The following is a 24,169-nucleotide window of genomic DNA, read 5'->3' on the forward strand; positions in this document are numbered from 1 at the left end:
AAAAAAAAACCTTGATAGAAGCAGTAGTTTCACAGGTAAGCGAGTAATGTGAACGATGCCAGAGTCCTTGCTGGAAGCAGCTGGTCCCCAGGTAAGTAGGTAATGTGAATGGTTTCAGAATCCTTGCTCTGAGCGGTTGCTCTACAGGGGAGCAAGAGATGATGAATTGGGGTAGGATATGCTGCTTGCATTGTTTCGCTGGTACAGCAGACTCCCAATACCCATGTGTACCCAGACTTGGGGAGTTTTCCCAAGGGGATATGATTCCCCTGATGGTTGTCTACTTATTAGTATAAGCCCAACAGTCTGCTTCCCTTCAAGGTCACAAAAATAGAGCAAGTCAGTGTCTCTTTTCATGTCCTGCAGATTGACAGGCTGTCGACGCATCCTCTCAGACCTGGAAAAACATTTGAAAGTCCAGTAGCACCAAAACAATAACAAAGTTTTGTTGGTGAAAACCTCAGTACTGGTCTTGACACACCAGGCACTAGGACTGAATTCCACATATATGAACAACATCAATTAAGCATGTGATCATACCAGGTGCATTTTACAAACCAAATTGTACAAATCAGCCATTAATAACTTGTAGTGAACAACATTCATCTGTGTTTCAAATATATTCAGGTGAAATAACCATCATTTACTTTTGACTTAGAACTCCAAGAGAGATAAAAAATATTGTTACTATGATATTACTATGTGTGCAGGTGCACAAGTCCTTATGATGTCAGGGAACCATTCACCTGTCACAAGGGTGGCGAACCTATGGCATCGGTGCTGGAGGTGGCGCTCTGGGCCTTTTCTGTGGGCACTCAGGCCATCACCACAGAAACTGAAAGAATCTGCCTGCAGAATCTTCTTACAATGATAGATGAATTTGCCCTCTTCCTTTTAACCGGGTCGGTGTCCTTGGGAGGCTGAAGGAATGAAATTTGTCAATTAACAAAGAGAAATACATTGCTGCTTGGGTTGCTGCGCTGGAGTTTTGCGATGGATGGGTCGCTTTTGGTTGAGGTTTGGGCACTGAGGCTATAGGGGGTTCGCCATCACTGACCTATCATATACCCACATAATACTAAACCACCTCTTTCCTTCAACCCAAGCCGTGTCAATTTTTGGCACATGCGCAGATCCTGAATAGTCATCTGGAATAATGGAAGCGATGGCCCTGGTGTTTCCATTCATGTCCAGTCATTCCTCTGTGTTGCATATAGGGAGGTTATCTTCCATTGGGGCAAAGCTGTCCCTTCTTATAGCAAGGTTTAAAATGGATATAGTATAAACCAGTTTTTATCTACTTTTTACCAGGTCTTAGTTTAGTTTTTAAGACCTCTACAACTTGTTTTTCTGCAAGTAAGATACAGGCTGTAATTTTCACTAGACAGTCTAGGGGTCAGTCCTCTGGAATCTAAACAAGCTGCTGTCAGGATTCTAAAAGAGATTCTTATAGTTATTATATGTACTGTCTTCTTAAGGTGTAGGAACCTAGGTAGAACGTACAGTTTTCAGAGAATCTGGAGTCGGTCGAAAAGTCATTCTCAAAGTTCTGAAGATTATAACAGTCAGGGAACAAACAAGGAGTAAATTGTCAGAGGATTATACAATGTAAAGGAATATGCTCTGTAACGCATTCCTTAGGAACATCCTAAATAAATAGAGGACTGGCAGAGCTTTTGTCCGTCATGCAAATCTCAGATTGGTTTGGAACATTCTAATATTCTCTAGTATCATTTTTTTCTCTAAAAAGAGAAAAAAAAAAAAAAAACCCTTCAGTTTTTTCTGGTTAGTAAGTTGACATGAAATCCAGAGGCAATTGGGTCATAAAGTCTCCACATTAGGTCCCACAGTAGGATGTCCCTACTCGCAAAGGTTTGGCCTAATCTTGTGGCTTCGGTAGTATTTTCGATCTGACCTCCACTATCTATTATTGGTCATACAGGATATTTCTTATGTCCCTTGGCACCAATTCAAAATCTGAAGGGGAAGAAGGTTTTCATAACCTAGAGACCAGGGGTTCGGGTTATGATATATCCTAAGAGTATGTGTATTGCGTAAAGGCAAATAATCAGTTTACTCGGTGGTCTAGACCTCTGTAAAGAGTAGAATTTGACCTATGTAGTCTCAAAAAAAAAAAAAAAAAAAAAATTATCCGTGCCCTTTCTACCCGAGCACTTGCCACATCTTGGGTATAATTTAGGCATGCATCCTGGGACCGGATCTGTCAGGCAGCATGCGGGTTTTACCCCCCCACATTTTCTTTAAACACTATCGGTTAAATGTGGTGGGTACTCTTGAACTCTTTACCAGAGAAAATCGCTCTCCTCTATTATCCCTCCCTAAATATTTCTCTCTGAAAATCTCTCTGGTTGGTGCCGTCGTGGTGATGGGGAAAACAGTAGTTACTTACCGGTAATGATGTTTCCTCGAACCACGACGGCACCTGGTATATTCCCACCCTGGTGTTTTTTCCTACCTTTTTATTTGTGGTAGTTCATGGGTAGAGTTAATATAATTAATATAAATAATAATAATTTTGGGCATCAGAATTATGCTTACATGGAAATGTTTTTTTCTGATGTACTAATAAGGTTCTTCCAAGTCTCTGTAACCACTGAGGCAGGATAGGAAGGGCGTGTTTTTTATGCTCAGGTTTCCTGTCCCTGGGGGCGGATCCCTCTCTCTGGTTGGTGCCGTCGTGGTTCGAGGAAACATCATTACCGGTAAGTAACTACTGTTTTCTTAGAATTATATTACAATATAATTGTGTGCTATAACTTACCTTGTACCATGACAGAATCCTCTGTGTAGTCCCAGGGGTTGGGCTTTGGTTTGGATGCATTTCAAAATACAATATGTGACTTGTTTGTTCTGTAGACTCCTCAGCTCTTGGCTTTGTGCTCCTGTACAGCTCCTCCCTCCCCCACTGATGTCAGCTCAGCACACTGTGAGCTCTGTGAAGGAACAAAAGGGAGGAGCTGTACAGGAGCACAAAGGTGGGGGCTGAGAGCTGAGCAGTCTGTGGCACAGACAAGTCAGGTGTTTTTGAAATGCATCCAAACCAAAGCTCAACCCCTAGGACGTACCTTGCACCCTGATAGAATCATCTGTTAAGTTTTAACACACAATTATATTGTAATGCAAATGCTTAGAAAAGGCAGATTTGCACTGCAGGTGTGATGGGTTTCTGCAACTTGTCTTTCAGTGAAAATTGAGGTCCCTGGTGACAGGTTCTCTTTAAGGCTTAAAGGGGTATTTTCATGAAGACTAGATTTTTTAAATATACTCCGGATGACAAAATAACACATTCTCTAATTCACTACATACAACATTTCACAAATATATTTCCAACCTGTCTCTATCAGTCCTAGTGTTTACAATTTTGGTTATCCCTGGATATGACTGTAAATCTTCTGAGAATTCTTTTCATGAATAGCTTCTCTTCTCTGCACTTCTCTCTGCATCCTGCCCCTCCCACCTGCATTACAAGACCAGCTCAGGCACAGACACTTCCTGGCAGCAAGCATCATGCAGAGACTTCAACTACAGACAGATAAGATCTGTATAGCAGAGCTGACTGTGTTTTATTGATTGGACGAGTTAGCAGTGCTAAGAGTGTCATTATGTTTCATATCCATCTCATGGATGTCATCTCTTATCTGTCTCATTTCTTTGTACTAGTATTTGACACATAGAAAATGTTCAGAAGCAAAATTAAAGTGTAGATAAATCTGGACCCTGATAATCTAACCAAATTGTCAGCATCTTATAGCACTAAAAGGATCATGAAGTGTCTGCTCAGAGAGTCCCGCCCACACTCTGGAATATTTCACTGATCATCACTGAGAGATAGGAGCCAAGACAGCAATATAAAATGAGCAAAATTGTAAAGTATGGGGTTAAAAATGATCTTTATTGTCTAAACATCACTGGGGACTTAAAATTTGAGTACTTTATTTTATGGGAAAACCCTTTGATAGTTGGTGAAAAAATATTTCATGGCCCTCGAACATTTCATAGAATTTTGCAGCTATTTTGTAGTTAGTAGATGCTCTTCTCTCTAGTATATTTCAAGGAAGCAGTTATCCAGGATGAAGAGGTCTACAAAAGGGCAATTCCTGAAATACTCACCCCCCCCCTTGCACACTATGGGGGAGATTTATCAGAAATGTCTAAGAGCAGAACTGTTCTAGGTGCCCGTGGCAACCAATCAGAGCTCAGCTTTCATTTCCCCACAGCTGTTTATCAAATTATAGCTGATCTCTGATTGGTTTCCATGGGCAACTAGATCAGTGTTACTTCAGGCACTTCTAATAAATCTCCCTCTATGGGTCCAACTGCTTGCATGAGGGACATTGGCTATCCCCACAAGGATGGTCAGCAATGGGGAGTTATGGTGATGGTTGATTATATGGATATTGCTCATTCCAGGCTACTGCTCTTGTGATTAGGAGTACGGACCCCCATTGACTTGGCATACAGTATATCACCTGTGTATTACAAAGCCAGGTGTGGACCACGAAGAACATTTATCAGCTCTACATGGGATAAATGGCTGCTGGTCCCTGTGCCTCCTGAAAGATGTGGTAGTTCTCACACAACTATGGGACTGAGAACTGTACTCGGCTATCTTCATCTGCCTATGGGGCAGAACTCGGCTATCTTCATCTGCCTATGGGGCAGAACTCGGCTATCTTCATCTGCCTATGGGGCAGAACTCGGCTATCTTCATCTGCCTATGGGGCAGAACTCGGCTATCTTCATCTGCCTATGGGGCAGAACTCGGCTATCTTCATCTGCCTATGGGGCAGAACTCGGCTATCTTCATCTGCCTATGGGGCAGAACTCGGCTATCTTCATCTGCCTATGGGGCAGAACTCGGCTATCTTCATCTGCCTATGGGGCAGAACTCGGCTATCTTCATCTGCCTATGGGGCAGAACTCGGCTATCTTCATCTGCCTATGGGGCAGTACTCGGCTATCTTCATCTGCCTGTGGGGCAGTACTCGGCTATCTTCATCTGCCTGTGGGGCAGTACTCGGCTATCTTCATCTGCCTGTGGGACAGTACTCGGCACTGTACTCGGCTATCTCCATCTGCCTATGGGACAGTACTCGGCACTGTACTCGGCTATCTCCATCTGCCTATGGGACAGTACTCGGCACTGTACTCGGCTATCTCCATCTGCCTATGGGACAGTACTCGGCACTGTACTCGGCTATCTCCATCTGCCTATGGGACAGTACTCGGCACTGTACTCGGCTATCTCCATCTGCCTATGGGACAGTACTCGGCACTGTACTCGGCTATCTCCATCTGCCTATGGGACAGATGGAGATAGCCTATACTTGGCCATTTTTCAGTCCCATAATGTTTATACTAGCAGTAACTTGTATTTATCCATCACTACAGAAACATGGGGCCAATTATGTAAGTTCTCCCACTTAAAAAGATAAGAGGTAGAACCTGACTTACAGTATATACTCAAGTATAAGCCGAGGTACCTAGTTTTACCACCAAAAACTGGAAAAACATATTGACTTGAGTATAAGCCGAGGGTGGGAAATGCATTGGTCACAGCCTCCCAGTATATAGCCTGCCAGTCCCTTTATCTATATAGCCTGGCAGCCCCCTGTTGCCGGTAAAAAAATAATAAACTTACTACTCACCATTCCAACGGCTTGGACAGCTCCTCTTCATCTTCATGCCGCAGGTCCGCGGCAGCTCGGTAGCCGCGCCTCTTCTGTCTTCATGCGGCCCTGCGTCGGCATGAAGAATGAAGAGGTGCGGCTACTGAGCTGTCCGGGCTGTCGGAATAGTGAGTAGTAAGTTTATTATTTTTGTATACCCGAGTATAAGCTAAGTGTTGAATTTTTAGCACAAAAGTTGTGCTAAAAAAACTTGGCTTATACTCGAGTATATACGGTAAGTGAGACACAATGAGAAAACAAATCCAGACAATCACATTGTCCGATTTTTAAATAATATGCAAATTAATTTGGAAAAATAAGTATTTGGTCAATAAGTTCATCTCAATACTTTGTCATTGCCAACAAGTGATATATAACAGAGGTCAGAAGATTTCTGTAAGTCTTCACAAGGTTGGTACATACAGTGCTGTTGGACCATTCCTCCATGCAGATCTACTCTAGAACAGTCATGTTTTGGGGCTGTCATTGGGCAACATGGACTTTCAATTCCCTCCAAAGGTTTTCTATGTGGTTGACATCTGGAGACTGGCTACGCTACTCCAGGACATTGAAATGATTTTTACAAAGCCACTCCGTTGTTGCCCTGGTGGTGTTCTTGGGGTCATTGTCATGCAGAAAGACCCAACCATGTTTTATCTGCAATGCCCTTGCTGATGGAAGGAGGTTTGCTTTCAAAATCTCATAATACGTGGCGCCATTCATGTCTTTATGTACACGGATCAGTTGTCCTGGTCCCTTTGCAGAGAAACAGCCCCAAAGCATGATGTGCGAGGTGACAGGTCCTCTTTAAAGAAGAAGTTACAGGTCTGTGAGCGACAGAAATCTTACTTGTTTGTAGGTGACCAAATACTTATTTTTCCACTATAATTTGCAAATATATTTCTTTAAAAATGAGACAATGTGATTTTCATGATTTGTTTTCACATTTTGTCTCATAGTTGAGATGTCAATCAGAGGCCTCTCGTTTAAGTGGGGACACAATTTGTGGCTAAATACTTTTTTCCCAACAGTATATGTGTACATCCATCATGGATACTAGATATCTATATTACCACATATGTGATTGTATGTTTTCCCTTGTTACCAGTGTTACCGACACGGCTGTGGACCCTCTCAAGGCAGAACTTGCAGAATTGGAGCAATTGATCAAGGAGCAGCGAGATAAGATCTGTACAGTCAAAGGGAACATCATGCGGAACGAAGAGAAAATCCAGAAGATGGTTCAGAGCATCGGAGTATCTGGCAGAGACTGAAGTTCACAATCATATTTTCCTTCCATCTCTCAGTGACATCATTTGTATGTTTTCATATCCAGGCATAAAAAAAATCTATTTATTTATTCAGGGTGAGTGTTTATATTCTATGTATCACTTGGGAGGATTGTGATCCGTGTCATTGCATAAGGCAACCTCCATCATGAAGCCCTAACTGTGGGATAGATTGATGCCCCTTGCTGGATACAATTTAATACTCTTACAATCTAAACAAAAGTCAAGTTTCTAAGGTTTTTTTCAAAAAATAAGTTATTAGAATCAAGTTCCCACATAATTTTTTAAACTAACTAATTTTAGTTACAAAGGGCTAATATATTTACCATATAATCGCTTATATTGTATAAGTTGGACATTAGAGGTTAGCCGATCAATCCAAATCCAACTGTATCCGGCTATGAATACTTGATGTCAATGACGCCTTAAAGCGAGCACCCATCCCGAGTTACTTTATTTTTCTACCAGAATAAAAAAAAAGATAATATTCTGACAGTCTGCAACCACTAGTGTGAATATAGGAGCTTACTGCATGTATGCATTGAATGCAATAATAAGACAGTATACACTAAGCTCTAAAGCTCCCCCTAGTGGTGCCAGCAGACAAACAAAATGGGATCTTAAGGAACTCCTTATACAATTTTGTGTCCCTGCACCTCCCACCTATACAGTGTACACTGCACTTCTTTTCTAAATGCTGCACTTAACTTTTGCAGTGCAGCCTCTTTTCTGTTAAAAAAAAACAACAAAAACTCTAGTTTGAGATTTTCTCTGCTTTCTCTTCCTCTCTGCTTTGCTAATCTATCAATGATGTTTTATCACATCATGACATGATCAGCCAAATACAGAACTATATCTGCCAGCTGGAGGTGCACTGTGATTATCCTCTCCATCAATATTCTCCATATCATAAATCGGGAAGGTTGGGTTGAGAGCTCCTTATTAATAACTGTTTAATCATTATAGGAAAGGCCAGATGCAAATGACAGTGTGCAAAAAAGAGCTGCAAGGTTTTTGGTCAGGAGGAGATGGGAAGGGTAAGTGCTCCTCACCCCTCTCTTCTCCATAGGAGGCTGCGCGGCCCTGCTACAGAACAGGTAGGAATAGGACGTGCTCTATATTCACTGTGCGCACTGCATGGTAATCATGTACAATAGGCCATTATGGCGGCCATGAGCTAAATGACATTTTTCAGCTCACTCATCGTGAGGCCTAACTGTGATAGGCGTTTCTGCACCTCTGTGTACAGCCTGTATATACAGTCTTTAGTAAAATGCTATCTTGAGTCTGTGTCTCCAGAGGCGTAATAACACTAGTGCTAAGCAACCACCCCAATGTGATCTATAGAGACTGACATACAGAACACCATCATAGAGCACATGAGAAACTTTAGTTGTGGCCGGAGGATCACACCTAAATCTTGGCGGGGGATTTGTACTGCAGATATACAGAGCTCTAAGACCCATAATGGTAAATGATAAATAAAAGATGGAGTATAATTACAACTTCTTGTTTTGAGCACAATAAGAATGGACATCAGATAACTGTAATTTGAAATAAGCAAAGCAATGGCTCAGATTGGACATCGGGTTGGTGGCCAAATCTGCAATTTGAATAATGTATACGGCCAGATCTGGAGCAGTCATTTTTAATGTTGCACACAAAATATGTTGCTATAAGAATGTCATTGTCAGGGTGTCAGTCTGCTGTAGGTACCTGAGCACTTTCCTTGATCTCATCCATTTGGTGGTCCTAATGGTAATAATGCATATATTCCTTTTCTATATATTCACCATCATCCATTCGGCCCTCTTTATACACAGACTGCTGCTAAACGATGTCAGAAACTTGTGTGTTGCACAGATGGACGATCAAAAATAGGAGATATTGACTGCAGATTTTATATTTTGTTGTGTATAAATTATTTATATTCCTATATATCACATGATAAAACTTGTGTGAACGTTTTGTAAAACTTGAAGCATTACATTCTATCAAATTATGTTTTAATGTTTTCTATAAAATCTAATCAAAACCGGATTTGTGTCTCCTCAATTTTATTTTCTTGCTTGTCTGTGTATTGTGTGACGTAAAGATACATTTTGTTTTATGTTCACACTGAGGGTGCGTTTACACGTTTTTGGATGTGTTTTTAAATATTGCAATGCGTTTGGCTACTCTGGAAGAGTTTTTCTTCATTGCTGTAAGTGTAAGCAGGCATGATAATGTTTACACAGCTGCTTACACTTACAGCAATTAAGAAAAACGCTTCCAAAGTACCCAAACTGATTGTAACATTTAGGGAGCTGTCCCACGTTGCGTTTGCAGATGCAGACAAAACCGCGCCCACCGGGGTGGTCCGCGGTCCGATCGCATTGGCGGTTCAATGGAAACGCCTGCGCTCGGGTACGAGCCGCCAGTGTTTTGCGTTAAATTAATGCAAAACACCGGTGGCTCGTTCCCAATCGCAGGCGTTTCCATAGAAACGCTGATGCGATCTGACCACGGACTGCCCTGGTGGGCGCGGTTTTATCTGCATCCGCGTTGCACGGCGTGGGACAGCGCCCTTAGGGTGAAGACACACGTGGCGTTTTTAGGACGTTTTTAGTTAGTGCGTTTTCAGATCGTTGAAAAACGCATGCGTTTTTGACAGGTTTGACCAATTATCTTAATTCAAACTGGTCAAAAAATGCATGCGTTTTTTAACGATCTGAAAACGCACTAACTAAAAACGGCCCAAAAACGCCACGTGTGTCTTCATCCTAAGGGTGGTGTCACATGTGGTGTTTTGAACCTGTTTTTAGCCATGCGTTTTCAGTCCATTAAACGCATGCGGTTAATTAAGATAATTGGGAATTACCATTGCGTTACACTTTCCACCTGCTATTTTTTCTTTCCGGGGTTGAGAAATCATTGCATAACTTTCATTTTAGGCTGGTGACTCATGTGGCGTTTTGTTGCGTTTATTTCATTGCGTTTTTGCATTCTTATTGCACCATATTTGCAAATTGGCTTTTTTAATGGGTTTTTGGTTAAAGTGTCTTAACTTGACATTTTTGTCCTCTGCGGTTTTTGGTCTGCATTCTTAAGGAGCGGTTTCATTGCGTTTTTCAAAGCGGTTACGTTTTTGAAAATGCATGCATTTGCATTTGTTGAGAAAAGTATATAATAATTACATGCACAAATAGCAGGGAGAAGATCACTGATCAGTGTTTCTACAAATTCTGAATGCAATTAAAGCCGCAAACATTTGAAAAACGTATACGTAAAAATGCATGCGTTTTCAATGTGTTTATAAACACAGGAAAACGTGACCAAAACACCATGTGTGTCACCGACCATAGGGTGCGGAAACGCGTATCACTAGCGACATTTACCCGCGTATCACTAGCTACATTTACCCGATTACATGAGCATTTCTATGGAAAGTGATGGGTAACCAGAACCCGGTGTCTTGCGTTGTTTTTTCCACATGTAACTGCACCCTAATTGAATATATTTAGCCTAACACATGTCCCTGGTTTGGCCAACATCATAGCCAAAGTATCAAGTATAAGAACACAAAGTTTCCATAGATCCGTCCAGAAATGGCAGCAGAACCTGCACGACTCAGAACTAGGGGAAGTTCTGCCGCGGATACCCAGTAATAAAGAAACAAGTGGCTCAAACTAAAAGGAACGCTTCACGTACGTCGTATCCTGCAGCTTCCGTATATCTGCGCAGGTTTACGGTCACAAATACAAGAGCCTCCGCCTATATAACTAGCAGCACGTCCGGTGCGCTATACATTTATATACACATGCGCAGAGTGGCAGCTCCTCTCTCACACAAGTCACGTGACTACTACGCGACTCGCTGATCGGTGCTCCCTGTTCTCGCCTGACATACTTGACTGACAGATAAAGCATCCAGTTAGCTGCAGCGGAGGGCGGGTCATCTAGAACGCCATCTAGTGTATGTTTACTGTCCGCCAGTGCGCAGGCGCGGGGCAGTGTTCTGATGGAGGAGGATGACAGAGGGGCAGAGCCGGGAGGTGCAGGGGCGCCCAGGATGGGTAAGAACCGCCTGGTCTGCACTCACATCTACAAACTGACTGCTGAGGAACCAATGCGACTGTGCATTTATGTAACAAGATGAGCGCAGACCCGTCCTCCACCCCAGAGCTCTCTATACACACAGTGTCCACTGGTTACCCTAATAATACATACAATATATATATATATATATTTGTATTTCTGCCCCTTATGTAAAAGAATATGTAATTTGCTGCCGTGTATCTCGTGTCTAGGGGAGGAATTGTACTTTTTCAGTAGGAAATTGGACTGGGGTCTGCATATGACTAGAGAGGGGCACATAACATAAAATTCCCTCCCATTCCTATGCCTTGGCTTTTTCCATGTGTTACATACAGGAAAGTCACTCATCCAGTGAATGTTACTCTGGACTACAAGACAGCTAAAAACATATTAGATATTAGCACACCTGAGCATGGCCCCTTCTTCCGTGCAGATTGGTGGGGAAGCAGGGACTCCTTGCATCATACACTACCGCTCAAAAGTTTGGGGTCAGCCAGACAATTTGGTGTTTTCCATAAAAAACTTTTTATTTTTCAAATGAATATAAATTTATTTTTATTTTCATTTAAAATAATAATTGGTGGGCCATTCTGCTAATGGGGGGGGGGGGGTGTAGAGCACTGCTGGGGCCATTCTACTAATGGGGGGGGAGCACTGCTGGAGCCATTCTGCTAATGGGGGGGGGGGGTAGAGCACTGCTGGGGCCATTCTGCTAATTGGGGGGGGGGGGAGAGCACTGCTGGGGCCATTCTGCTAATGGGGGGGGGGAGAGCACTGCTGGGGCCATTCTGCTAATGGGGGGGGGGGGGTAGAGCACTGCTGGGGCCATTCTACTAATGGGGGAGAGAGCACTGCTGGGGCCATTCTACTAATGGGGGAGAGAGCACTGCTGGGGGCATTCTACTAATGGGGGAAAGCACTGCTAGGGGCATTCTACTAATGGGGGGAGAACACTGCTGGTGCCATTCTTTCTACTAATGGGGGGAAAACACTGCTGGGGCCATTCTACTAATGGGGGGGGCACTGCTGGGGCCATTGTGCTAATGGTTGGGGCACTGTGGGGCCATTGTACTAATAGGGGGGGGGGGGGAAGCAATGCTGGGCCATTGTACTAATGGGGAGGGGGGGGGGTGAGAGCACTGCTGGGGCCATTCTACTAATAGGTTGGGTGAGCACTGCTGGGGAAATTCTACTAATGGGGGGGAACACTGCTGGGGGCATTCTACTAATGGGGAGAGAGCACTGCTGTGGGCATTCTACTAATAGGGGGGAGCACTGCTGGGGGCATTCTACGAATGGAGGGAGAACACTGCTGGCGCCATTCTTTCTACTAATGGGGGGAGAGCACTGCTGTAGGCATTCTACTAATGGGGGGAGAGCACTTCTAGGGGCATTCTACTAATGGGGGGGAGAGCACTTCTAGGGGCATTCTACTAATGGGGGGAGAACAATGCTGTGAGCATTCCACTAATGGGGGGAGAACACTGCTGTGGGCATTCTTTCTACTAATGGGGGAAAACACTGCTGGGGCTTTTCTACTAATGGATGGGGGGGGGGGGCACTGCTGGGGCCATTGTGCTAATGGGGGGGAGCAATGCTGGGGCCATTGTACTAATGGGGGGGGGAGCACTGCTGGGGGCATTCTACTAATTGGGGGGCAAACACTGCTGGGGGCATACTGCGGGAGGCTGTTTATTAATAGTGGGGCTCTGCTTTGTTTTTCATTAATGAGGCGAGGTGAGGCTGCTGTTGGAAATTTTATTAATGGGGGGAGGGCTCTGCTATGGACATTTCGTCAATGTCCAAATGCTGCTGGGAATTTCATTAGTTAAGGATGGCTGCTGCGGACATTTTATTAAAGAGTAGCAGCTGCATTTCCCACCCTAGGAATTTTTTTTCCTCACAAGCAAAAGGCTATTAACAAGGGGACAATATAGGTGTGTGGGGACTATAGAAAAGGGGTGTTATAATGTTCTCTTTTCTGTAGCCCCTTCTTATCACAACATTAAAAGGGGGCTACAGGAAAGGGGGCATTTTACCCCAGGGGCTGCAGGAAATTAGACATTATATAGGTTGTGGTTAGATATGGAGTATTTGCGGGGGTATACATTTTTTTTCCATGGTAAGAGGGTTCTCCAGCCCAGTCTTTGGAAAAAATATTTGGGTGTAGCTGATCCCAGATACAAAAAGGTTGGGGAACACTGGTGTATATAACGATGATGCTTGGAGTCACACTCCCTGCACTGTGGTTGGTCTGTGTAATACACAGACGCTACTCATTCCTACTGCACAACCTCTGTCATGATAAATACACTACTTCAGGACTGGAAGTGCCGGCAATAGCCACAGGATCAGTTCCTTTGACCTCTTGTGACACCCCTCCTCCTCTCCAGCGCACCAGACGTATGCCAGCTTGGCTACAGCCCGACGGCATACGTTCGTGTGAATGTGGCCTAAAGCACATAATTAGGAAATGTAACCTGACCTGTGGACTCCCCATTTTATTATGAGCAATGTCATGCGTTTCTATGGAGTTACACGTTAAAACAAATAAAAAGAGATTTAAAAGACAAATGTAAAATCTCAGCATTGTACTACAGAGCGTCCAATATGTTCATTACTGAACATCTGGTCAGTGGCGGAGATGATTTATGGAAGTCAGACAAATGTACTCTACAGACCCAACAGGATTGTGCAGATGGGTCCAGAACTACAATTACACGGCAGACCTGGTCGGCGGCTCCAGGAGTCATTTATCTTATTTCTGCTTCTTCTAGGTCTGGTCTCAAGTCTTAGATTATTTTTTCTCTTTCATCTCTCTTACCTTGTAGGGCGTAGCCTGAAGGCCTGGCTACAAGATCACTACTGCGACCACGACCTGGAGCAATGCCAGGACACGCTATTACATAACGCTGCCTGTGTGGGGGACATCGAGACCCTGAGGACCTTGTTACAGGAAGAACGGTTCCTGAGGTAAGGCAAGAGGTGCAGCACACAAGGCTTTTTAGGTGGCGCCTTACAAGTTGCAGTTTCAGGAACAAACCATATTCATGTTTAACAAAATAATCATTTTAATTCAGTTTTTTCCCTTTTTTTTTTAAACTGAGCTGATGCATTATGATGGGGAATAGACTTCTAATATCAATACATCATATTTATATAACGGCGAGATATTCTGTAGAACTTTACAGATTATGGGGGCACATGTACAAATAAAATAGGACATTACAGAGTAAAAACATGGTCATATGAAACAATAGGAGGGAGTACCCTGCTCGCTAGAGCTTACAATCTATGATTGATTGTAGTAATGACTGACATATCAAAGCAAGCCGTTGTGATGTATCGATAAAACTTAACCTTTACTTCAAAATTAATTTAAAGGTACATGAACAAGCACCACTTATCATATGTATATACACCATAAATAGTCACCGGAATAAAAACGAGACTGGAAATACTTAGCCGAGAGGAAAGAGGATGCAAAATGGAACAGTCTTGCCCTCAAAATGTCTCTAGTGAGACTATATGGGCATATGCACAGATATACACACCCTAGAATTCCCTAGCGCTCACTGCTATACCCAACTTTAAATGACTCCCGCCCTTACAAGGGCAGTACCAAGGTGTATACTCTCCCTTATGAAATTACCCTACCGTAGTAATCCCTAACAATGTGCAATTACGCGTTTCATCCATTAGGCCTCATCAGTGGGCTGTAAACAAAAAACAAATAGAGGAAATAAGTAAATCAATAGGGAATTCTACCTCATCCTCTACAACACAAGGTACACTGCTTACCAATATGTGGCAATCTCCCCAGGCACCCGTATCCAACCAGGTGAAAATCTGCTCCTGTGGGAGCTGTAACATGCTCCATCTATAGGAGCTGATCTAAAAGGGTTGTACCAAATTTGTAAGTTATCCACCGGAAAGGGGACAACAAGCTGATCAGTGCTAGAACCCAAATTGATCCCCACAATGGGGTCCTATTCTGTCTAACAGGACAAGCATGCATCCTCTGGCTCTATTTGATAGTATGGTAGTGTCAGTAATGGCTCGCTATCTCCAGCTCTTGCATTTGATGTGTATGTAAGTGCTGAAGTGTTGTGCATTATCTTTTTACCACCCTCATACTATTGAATGGAGTTGCATGAAAAATTAATGAAAACAGGACCCTCATTCAACACATTGCTGGGGTCCCATTTATAGGGATAACTGTGCTTTTGCTGCACACCGTGGCTATCTAATCCCTTGCATCCTGCTGTCTGTACTGAAAGTGGCTGCATTACCCCACAGCAAAATATAAAACCGATTATCCCATATGGTGACAAATCATCCAAATACTTACCTGGCATGGAAAACAATCTATGGTCTTTTACGTAACTTTTCCAGGATGGGGCCTACCCATTGCACTTTGCATAGACCGACCCCTGCAATTTCTGCAAATGCCTGAAATTTAACTGCATAATTTGAGTCCTCAAAGTTTGTACAATTCGTAAAATGGTATCAATGACAATGATCGCTCATTCCGTAAAAAAGAAATGACTCCTTACACAGTTCTGTGCACCAAAGTAAAAGTTACTGATGTCAGAATAGGGTATGAAGACAAAACCGAATGGTATAAAGTTGGTAGCTCCAGGGTTGTACGGACCCAAAGAATAAAGGGAATGTGTCAATTTGACCGCACAGTGAAATCCATAAAAACAAAGCTTGCAAGAAAGTGACGTTACTGTTGACATTGAGAACTGCTTCACATCTCTGACATGTGTCTGTTCTGGTTCCTAGACGTATAAATGAGAAGTCCCACTGGTGCAGTGGCTGGCTGCCCTGCTCCCCACTCCGGATTGCTGCCACCGCCGGTCATGCTGATTGTGTAGCTCTCCTTATTGATTTTGGGGCACAGCTGGAGCTTGTAGATGTTAAAGGGCAAACACCCCTTTTTGTAGCTGCGGAAAATGGACACCTGGATTGTGTAAAAGTTCTCCTGAAGGCCGGAGCCGACCCAAACGGGAGTCCGCACAACAGTAGCTTCCCGGTATACCACGCTGCACGACTGGGCCATGCTGATATACTACAGGACTTAATCCGGTGAGCCTGGATGAAGAGAAGAATAACAGCTGGCTGAAGGGTTAAGTAGAGAAGTAGTAAATAGCCTTTGCCCACATTGGCATCACTGGGGGTGTTCTTTTCCTGGGCACAATAACACTATTCTGGCTATGAGAAGCAATCAAAACTAGTAATAACAGCAATGACCAAAAAAAACCCCAATATTGCCTTTGCTCCTACATGGATGCCCTTATACCACCAAGGGATGGGCGATATACTAGTGTGTGTGTACAGATGGAGAGATAGAAGGGTTGATAAAGAATATATAGCAATGACAAAGCAGGGAGCAATATATATGTGTGTGTGTATATATGTCTGTGTATAAATATATATATCTCAAGTTAAAAAAAACAAATGGTGGTACAGCACAGGGTCCCAACCAGGGTGCAGACTTCAAGAAACCCGGCTCAAGGGAATGTGTAGGTAATCCGCAAAGCACACACTACTGAGATGTGTGCAGATTTATTCACCCAGAGGCAAAATGCCACGTTTTTAGCTTCTCAATGGAGCTATTTTCAAGCAAACTCGTATTTTCATGCTTGAAAATGGCTCCATTGAGTAGCTAAAACATTGGGTGAATAAATCTGCACACTTCCCAGGGCCGCTTGCTGTGTGTTCTTTTTATGTCAAGTTAAAGGGGCTTTCTAGGCAAAATCTACAAGTGAGCTAATGATAATGTGGAGGTGACAATCCCAGCAATCAGTTGTTACATGCTGAGAATGGAGCCGGCTCTGTCCATAGTGTAGCATCTGCCCTGGCTACTAAAGACTCCGCTCTTGTCGAAGTGCTTTGGAGCTTCACCTGCAGTGAGTCATGGCAACCCCTACACCAGTGATGGCGAACCTTTTAGAGACTGAGTGCACAAACTACAAACAAACCAACTAATATAAGTGCAAAGTGCCAACATGACAATTAAAACAGTAACATGTTGCTACCTGTTTTGATGTTGTAGAATTGCGGGGCCCAGAACAGGAGCTCCAAATAATAACTCAGCCTTGTCTGCACCTCCTTGCTCCTCCTGTAGTCATAGGCAGCTGAGGATGTGTAGCTTTAAAATAGCACTGATTACAGCATGTCCTGGGTGGCCAGGGACAGGGAGGAGGTTTTGATTCCTGTCTGGAAACTGGGGTGATTGCCTGGGTGCCCACAAAGAGTGCTCCGAGTGCCACCACTTCCCTACACTATGGACAGGGTTTACTGCTTTCAGTACAGGCAGTCGGGTTATGTACAGGATAGATTCTTTAGATTTGTCCTTAAGTTGAATTTGTATGTAAGTCGGAACTGTATATTCTATAATTGTAGCTTCAGACAAAAATTTTTTGGTCTCCATTGGACAATTTGGTGACAACTGGATTTTAAAACTTTTGGGTTGTCATAAGAACCAGGATTATCAATAAAGCTCCATTGGAGCCAACTTTGATAACTGTTACAGTTGATCCTTGTAGCCTGGGACTAAAGTACAGTAAATTAACAACATCCAGAGGGTCATTTGTAACTAGGGTTCATATGTAAGTGTTCTTAAGTCGGGGGACCGCCTGTATTGGTCTAGAATGAGGACCATTAGTTATCTACTATTTTATTTCCTCCAGGTACGGAGCAGACGTGGATGTGGATCGTCAGCTATCATGTAGTGATGCTTTTTCACCTTGGCGACGTCTGATATCATTAACCTGCACCCCCCTATACAGAAGTGCGGCCCATGACAGCCTCTCCTGCTTCCGCCTCTTGCTTCAGGCTGGTGCTAATCCTGACTATAATAGTTGGAGCGCAGTGTGCAAAGCCAATCTTGCACCGTCATCTCCATGTTGCATGCTTGAGGCGATCCTACGCCATGGCTGTGATAAGCAGTTTGTCCAACTACTTATTGACTTTGGAGCAAATCTCAGTCTATTGCGCAGTGAACCAAGTTGTGATGAGAACTCCAGAAAGAAAGTGAACCCTGAGGCCTTGCAAGTCTTTAGAGAGGCAAAATGTTCGTCCTGTCTTTCTCTTTTTTTTTTATGGTAGTGTGCTTTTACAATTTGGGTCAAGGGCATTTCTGGCGCACTGCCCAGGATCACCCTCCCCCCCATGCCGTGTTCAGGTGGGCGCTAATCAATGTACTGGCAGCCATGAGGTCCGATCCAGACTCCAGGGCTGATGGGATCTTAAAGGCATAGTGTCGGCCAATGCATAGTCTGACTGAGCTAATACCCTGCAATACATCAGCATTGCAGGGTATTGTCATGAACAAGCAATCCTTTCATGCTTGTTCAAAAATACATTAATAAGTAAAAAAAAAAAAAAAAAAATATAGTGACAATCTACATTAACACATAAAGTGACATATAGTGTGAAAAAGGTCAAAATCATAACACAATCCCCACACATTTAGTATCACCGCCAAAAATTATGATTTTTATTTTATCATAAAAAAGTCAATAAAAAGTGATAAAAAAAACATATCTACTCCAGAATGATACTGGTGCAAAGTACTACATGTCCCTCAAAAAAACAAGCCATGAACCAACTCTGAAGACAAAAAAATTTCATGCCACTTGGAAGATGGCGAAAAACGATAGATATTTCCCCTTAATTTTGAGAAATTCAGTAAGACGTAAGAAAAAATATCTAAGTATGGTATCCTTGGAAGCGTATTGACCCATAGAATAAAAATAATATGTTACCTAGGCTATATGGTGAACATCAAAAAAAAAATAAAGTCAAATCAATTACATAATTGATGCTTTTCTACTCATCCAAGCCCCCAAAAATTTACCGTATACAAAAAAATGTGCTGAAAAAAATAAATAAAATTGGCTTATACTCGAGTCCATTAAAAAACAACAACTCTGTACTCATCTTTCCCATACCCCAGAGCAGGTTCTCTTTTTTGCAAAGCTCCGGCTCTGTGTCCGTGAGCAGTGCGGTTGCACAGACCATGACATTGGCCGCTTGCTGACATCATAGTGTGTGTGGCACCATCAGCACACGCTATGATGTCAGCAAGCGGCCAACATCATGGAAAGTGCAACGGCAACGCACAGGGACATGGAGCCGGAGCATTGCAAGAAAGAAGAGGACCTGAAAGGTGAGAACACAAAGAGGAGCTGGGGGAACTTGAAGACAGAGCCGGAGGAAGCTAGAAGAGGATGCAGGGGGATCGGCTGGCTTTATACTGAGAGGGGGCAGGAGCTGGCAGGCTATATACTGGGGGGGGGGGGTCAGGGACTTCTGGCTATATATTTGGGGGGGGGCAGGGGCTGGCAGGCTATATACTGTGAGGCAGTAGGCTAGCTGTATACTGGGGGGCAGGGGCTGGCTGTAGGCTACATACTGGGGGGGGGGCATGGGTGCGCTAGCTATATACTGGCTGGAGGCGGTGACCGATGCATTTCCCACCCTCGGCTAATACTCGAGTCAATATGTTTGTCCAGTTTCTTGTGTTAAAAATAGGTACCTCACTTATACTCGGGTCGGCTTATACTCAAGTACATACGGTGTATATGGTAATATGTTTTCAACAATAGGGGATACCACCCTCAAAATGGTATTACTGGAAAATACATCTCATCCCGCAAAAAAAATTGCCGACACATGGGCCCCAACTAATGGGAAAACAAAATTTTTATCGCCTACCTACAAAATGGCAGCAATGTCTATAGGGCAAAACTGGACTCGTCGTACTCAGGAGAAATAGCATAACATTTTAAGATGGGGTTTATATTTATCTTTTGGAAATGTGTACATTTTAGGGCCAAATGAACAAATTACCGTCAAAAATGGACTATTCTAAATTTCACCTCCATTTTTATTTGATTAATATGAAGAAGGGGTTAATCTTCCTAAAAGCTGTTTCTGATAGTTTCAGGGGTAGAGATTTGAAAATGGGTTGGTATATAGGGGGTTACTAATATAAAATAATAAAAATTTCATTAAAAACAATAATGATCCCAAAAAAAATTAATTCTGAAATCTCCTTGAAAAACCGATGTTCAGTACATATGGGAACTGTCATTCCGACGCCTTATTTAGGACGTAAAACGAGAGAATTTCGGCTTTTGAAAATGGCACATTTTTCAAAAAATTTGTTTTTTTAAAAAAAATAAAATTCTCACATACGCACACAGTCTGTATTTCTTAATACATTTAAGTGTATTTGTTTGTGTACTTGTTTGCAACTCCTGAGAATGTATCTGACTGTCTTGTCTATTGCAGGTGCTCCCAGGACCTTGTGTAGTCTCTGTCGTATTACTGTGAGGAGAGCACTTGGAAAAGACAGACTGTATGCAATAAGGAGCCTTCCTGTGCCCCAGCGTATTATAGGTTTCCTCCTCTATGAGCAGTAACTACTGTAATATCTCATCTGAAGCTGCATACACACAGAAGGAAGTATGTCCTTAGATTTCCTTTAAGGAACGCAACAGATCTTGAATACTGATCTACCACATGGCTGCAGTATTGTACATCAAGCCCACTTACATGCTGCTGTGTGTCCCCTAAAAAAGGATCTGTTTGTCCTTTATCTTCTAAAAGCCTAGTTTTGGAGTAAATGCTCTATTAAAATTATGAAAATCCTCAGGGGCTCCTGTCTATGTCACAGAAGCCCCTTCTGGCTCCTCCTTCAGCTAATTATTCATGCCTCTGTTTAGTGTTACTGCTCACCTCCTCCCTTCATAGCCAGAGAGCCAATGACATCAGACTAAGCCAGAATGGGCTTCTGTGATGTAGGCAGGAGCCCCTGAAGCTCATTTGCATAATTTTGAAAGATCATTTTCACCAAAGGTAGGGACACACTAGTGCATTCATGTGGCAAGTATCCTATAACATCTGCCCATATACTATAGATACAGAAGACAGCAGCATTGCTTTCAGTTTTTTTTTAATCTAACAATTTATTTATGTTATGCACGAGAGTTGGATAATATTAAATTGAAGAACACTTCTCTTACGGTTTGGGTTTTTACTTATTAATATGTTGTAAACCAAGAAAATCAGAGCATCTAAATCTAGACTTGCTTGTATTATAGTGATGTATTATATATTATAGTGTTGACCATTTGTTTGTATATCCACGAATACTTACCGTATGTTTTTCTAAGGCCACAGGTTTAACCCCTAGGGGACACAGCCTATTTTGGCCTTAAGGACGCGGCCCCATTCTTCAAATCTGACCTGTGTCACTATAAGTGGTTATAGCTTTGGAACGCTATGAGATATCCAGGGGATTTTGAGATTGTTTTCTTGTGACACATTGTACTTCAAATTAGTTTAAAAATTTGGATGATATCTTTTGTGTTTAGTTATGAAAAAAAACAAAATTTGGAAAAATTCTTTATTTTCAACGTTCTAAATTCTCTACTTTTGATGCAGATAGTCATAGCTCCCAAATAAATTCATAACTTACATTTCCCAAATGTCTGCTTTATGTTGGCATGGTTTTTTAAGATTCCACATATTTTACTAGAATGTTATAAGGCTCAGAATTTAGGTATCATTTTTCACATTTTTTGTAAAATCACCAAAACCCGCATTTAGATGGACCTGCTCAACTTCTAATTGACACTGAGAGGCCTAAATAATAGTGAGACTCGTAAATTACCCCATTGTGGAAACTACACACCTCAACGTATGAAAAACCACTTTTAAGAAGTTTGTTAACGCTTTACGTGTTTTATAGGGGTTAAAACAAAATGGAGGTGCAGTCTGCAAATTGTAATACTTTTTCACAATACACCCATTTTGGGTGGAAAATTAAACATTTACAATGGATTAAATGAATAAAGGCTCCACAAAGTTTGTTACCCAATTTCTCCCGAGTACACGGATACTCTACATGTGGTGGTAACCTGCTGTATGGGCGCACGGCCGGGCATAGAAGGGAAGGAGGAGCCATCCAGAGCAGATTTTCTATGTCACATTGTACAGGCTATAATTTTTTTCTTTTTTTTAATGTGGACCTATAGGGGCTTATTTCTTTTGCCACATGAGATGCACTTTTCTGGTACGTAATTTGGGGGAATCTATAGGCTAATTGGTGAGATTTTATTAACTCTTTGTTGGTGGAGGAAATGAAAATCATCACTTTTCAGGAAGATTTTTATGGGTTTTTTTTTTTTGCCCGTTTACCATACCATAAAAATAGTATATTATTTTTATTCTATGGGTCGCCACGATTACAAAAAGACCTCATTTATATAGATTTTTTATTTTTTTCCCATTTTTACTGCATAAAAAGTAATTTGGCAAAAATTTTGTTAATTTTAGCATCACCGTCTTTCATATGCATAACTTTTTTATTTTTTGCCTCATTTTGGAGTGCATAACATTTTTTAAATTACTTTTTAGAGCATTTTTTGATAGGGTATAATTAAAAATTATCTTTTTTCGGAACGTTTTTGCGGGTTTTTTTCTATGGCGTGTACCGTGCGGGTCCAGTAAGGATTCTGTTTTATTATACAGATTGTTACGGACGCGGCAATACCAAATATGCGGGGTTTTTTGTGTTTTTTATACTTTATTAAGTGTTTTTATGGGAAAGTGACATTTTAGGGGCTTATATTTTTATGTATTTATTTTTTATTTATTATAATGTGTAGTGCTAAGTGTTTTTGCATATTTTTACTTATACATACTTGAACTTAAACCAGTGATGCTCTGATCACTGGTTTAAGTTCAATACACTGCTCTACAATACTATTTTATTGTAGAGCAGTGTAAACTGTCTGAGCAAGCTTGCGCATGCTCAGACAGTTTACAGCCAGACCCGGAAGGGGTCTGGCTGCCATGGAGACCGGGCAGCTCCGGGGCACATGCCAGTCCTCGGAGCTGCCCAGAAGTGGATCGGATCCCCCGGTAAGCGGCACGGGGGATCCGATCCACAACGCAAACACCCTTACACGCCGCGGTCATGTTTGACCGCGGCGTGTAAGGGGTTAACACCCGCGATCGGAGCCGGCTCCGATCGCGGGTGTTAGCACAGGCTGTCAGCTGTACTAGACAGCTGACAGCCGCTGCTTCTGGTACCGGCTCCGTTCGTGAGCCGGTGCCAGAAGCAGGACGTTATAGAACGTCCCCGTGCGCTAAGCATCTAGCCCCGGGGACGTATTATAACGTCCTGGTGCGCCTAGGGGTTAAAGTGGTTATTCGGTTATAAAAAATTACTTATGCCTGGGGGGGGGGGGACTAGGGGGTTATTTAAAAATAATAAACTTGTACTTGCCTCCTCCGATGCCGCCTTGTAATCAAACCGGCGCACAGAGGAGACGGACTGCGGCGCGGGACTTCAGCAGTGCCGGACGAGGTAAGTACATGTTTATTATTTTTTAATAGCACACACCAGCCCGGCCCCAAGTAAATTTTTACACCCGGATAACCCCTTTAAGAGTAAAATGTTGTAAAATCTTTTGTTAAAAATGGCTAAAATTGTGGCACTAAAAAGGGAAGTAACCAACATTTGAAGAAGAAGATCTGGACTGCACATCCACACATCACACAATGATCTATGGCTTCTAGGCTACATTATTGTATGGACAGAACATGAAAATCATTAGAAATGATCTTGTGTAAACATCACTTAGGGGATTAAAATCTGAGAACTTTTTTCTTGTGCAAACCCCTTTAACAAAACAAAGTTTTGTTCTTTGTTACATTTTGATCAAATTGCGAAAGCATTGTAGTGGGCCCCTACGCTAATCGGAGCTGCACAACATGGCCAGCAGCATAGATCAATGTATAACGTGTCTATGTGAGGTCCAGATATTCCTCTCTCCAATTGTTGGTGTAACCTCTGAAGTAACAGAAGAGTTGGAACTAAAGATTAACCCAATGGGGGAGATTTATCACTAAGTTTCTGAGGTACAACTGGTCTTGTTGCCCATGGAAACCAGAGCTCAGCTTGAATTTTATAAACAGCTGTAGGAAAATTAAAGCTGAGCTCTGATTGGTTGCCATGGGCAACTAGAAATGTTCTGGTCCAAGAGACTTATGATAAATCTCTCCCAATGTATGTAGCACAGTAAGGCAT

At 42.5% G+C, this 24,169-nt stretch overlaps 2 protein-coding genes across 4 annotated transcripts in view; both read left to right on the forward strand.

The window, feature by feature from the left end:
* Nucleotides 1-7,050, forward strand: part of TRAF3IP1 (TRAF3 interacting protein 1) — a 29,065-nt gene extending 22,015 nt beyond the window's left edge. For both annotated transcript variants that reach the window (XM_072121496.1, XM_072121497.1), the window contains one exon: nucleotides 6,799-7,050. In XM_072121496.1, the coding sequence (XP_071977597.1) occupies nucleotides 6,799-6,964 (166 nt within the window). In that variant the 3' untranslated portion in view covers nucleotides 6,965-7,050. The remainder of the gene's footprint in view (nucleotides 1-6,798) is intronic.
* A 3,856-nt stretch (nucleotides 7,051-10,906) lies between these two features.
* On the forward strand, nucleotides 10,907-21,088 carry ASB1 (ankyrin repeat and SOCS box containing 1). 2 transcript variants are annotated; one of them, XM_072121498.1, is made up of 5 exons: nucleotides 10,907-11,033; nucleotides 13,887-14,028; nucleotides 15,844-16,146; nucleotides 17,754-18,136; nucleotides 20,362-21,088. In XM_072121498.1, the coding sequence occupies exons 1-5, from the start codon at nucleotides 10,979-10,981 to the stop codon at nucleotides 20,490-20,492; spliced, it is 1,014 nt and encodes a 337-aa protein (XP_071977599.1). In that variant the 5' UTR covers nucleotides 10,907-10,978; the 3' UTR covers nucleotides 20,493-21,088. The 2 variants fall into 2 exon arrangements, with proteins under 2 accessions (XP_071977599.1, XP_071977601.1); XM_072121500.1 differs by lacking the exon at nucleotides 15,844-16,146.
* The last annotated feature ends 3,081 nt before the right edge of the window (nucleotides 21,089-24,169 follow it).

Source organism: Engystomops pustulosus, chromosome 8, assembly GCF_040894005.1.
Source record: "Engystomops pustulosus chromosome 8, aEngPut4.maternal, whole genome shotgun sequence".
In the NCBI taxonomy this organism is placed as follows: Eukaryota; Metazoa; Chordata; class Amphibia; order Anura; family Leptodactylidae; genus Engystomops; species Engystomops pustulosus.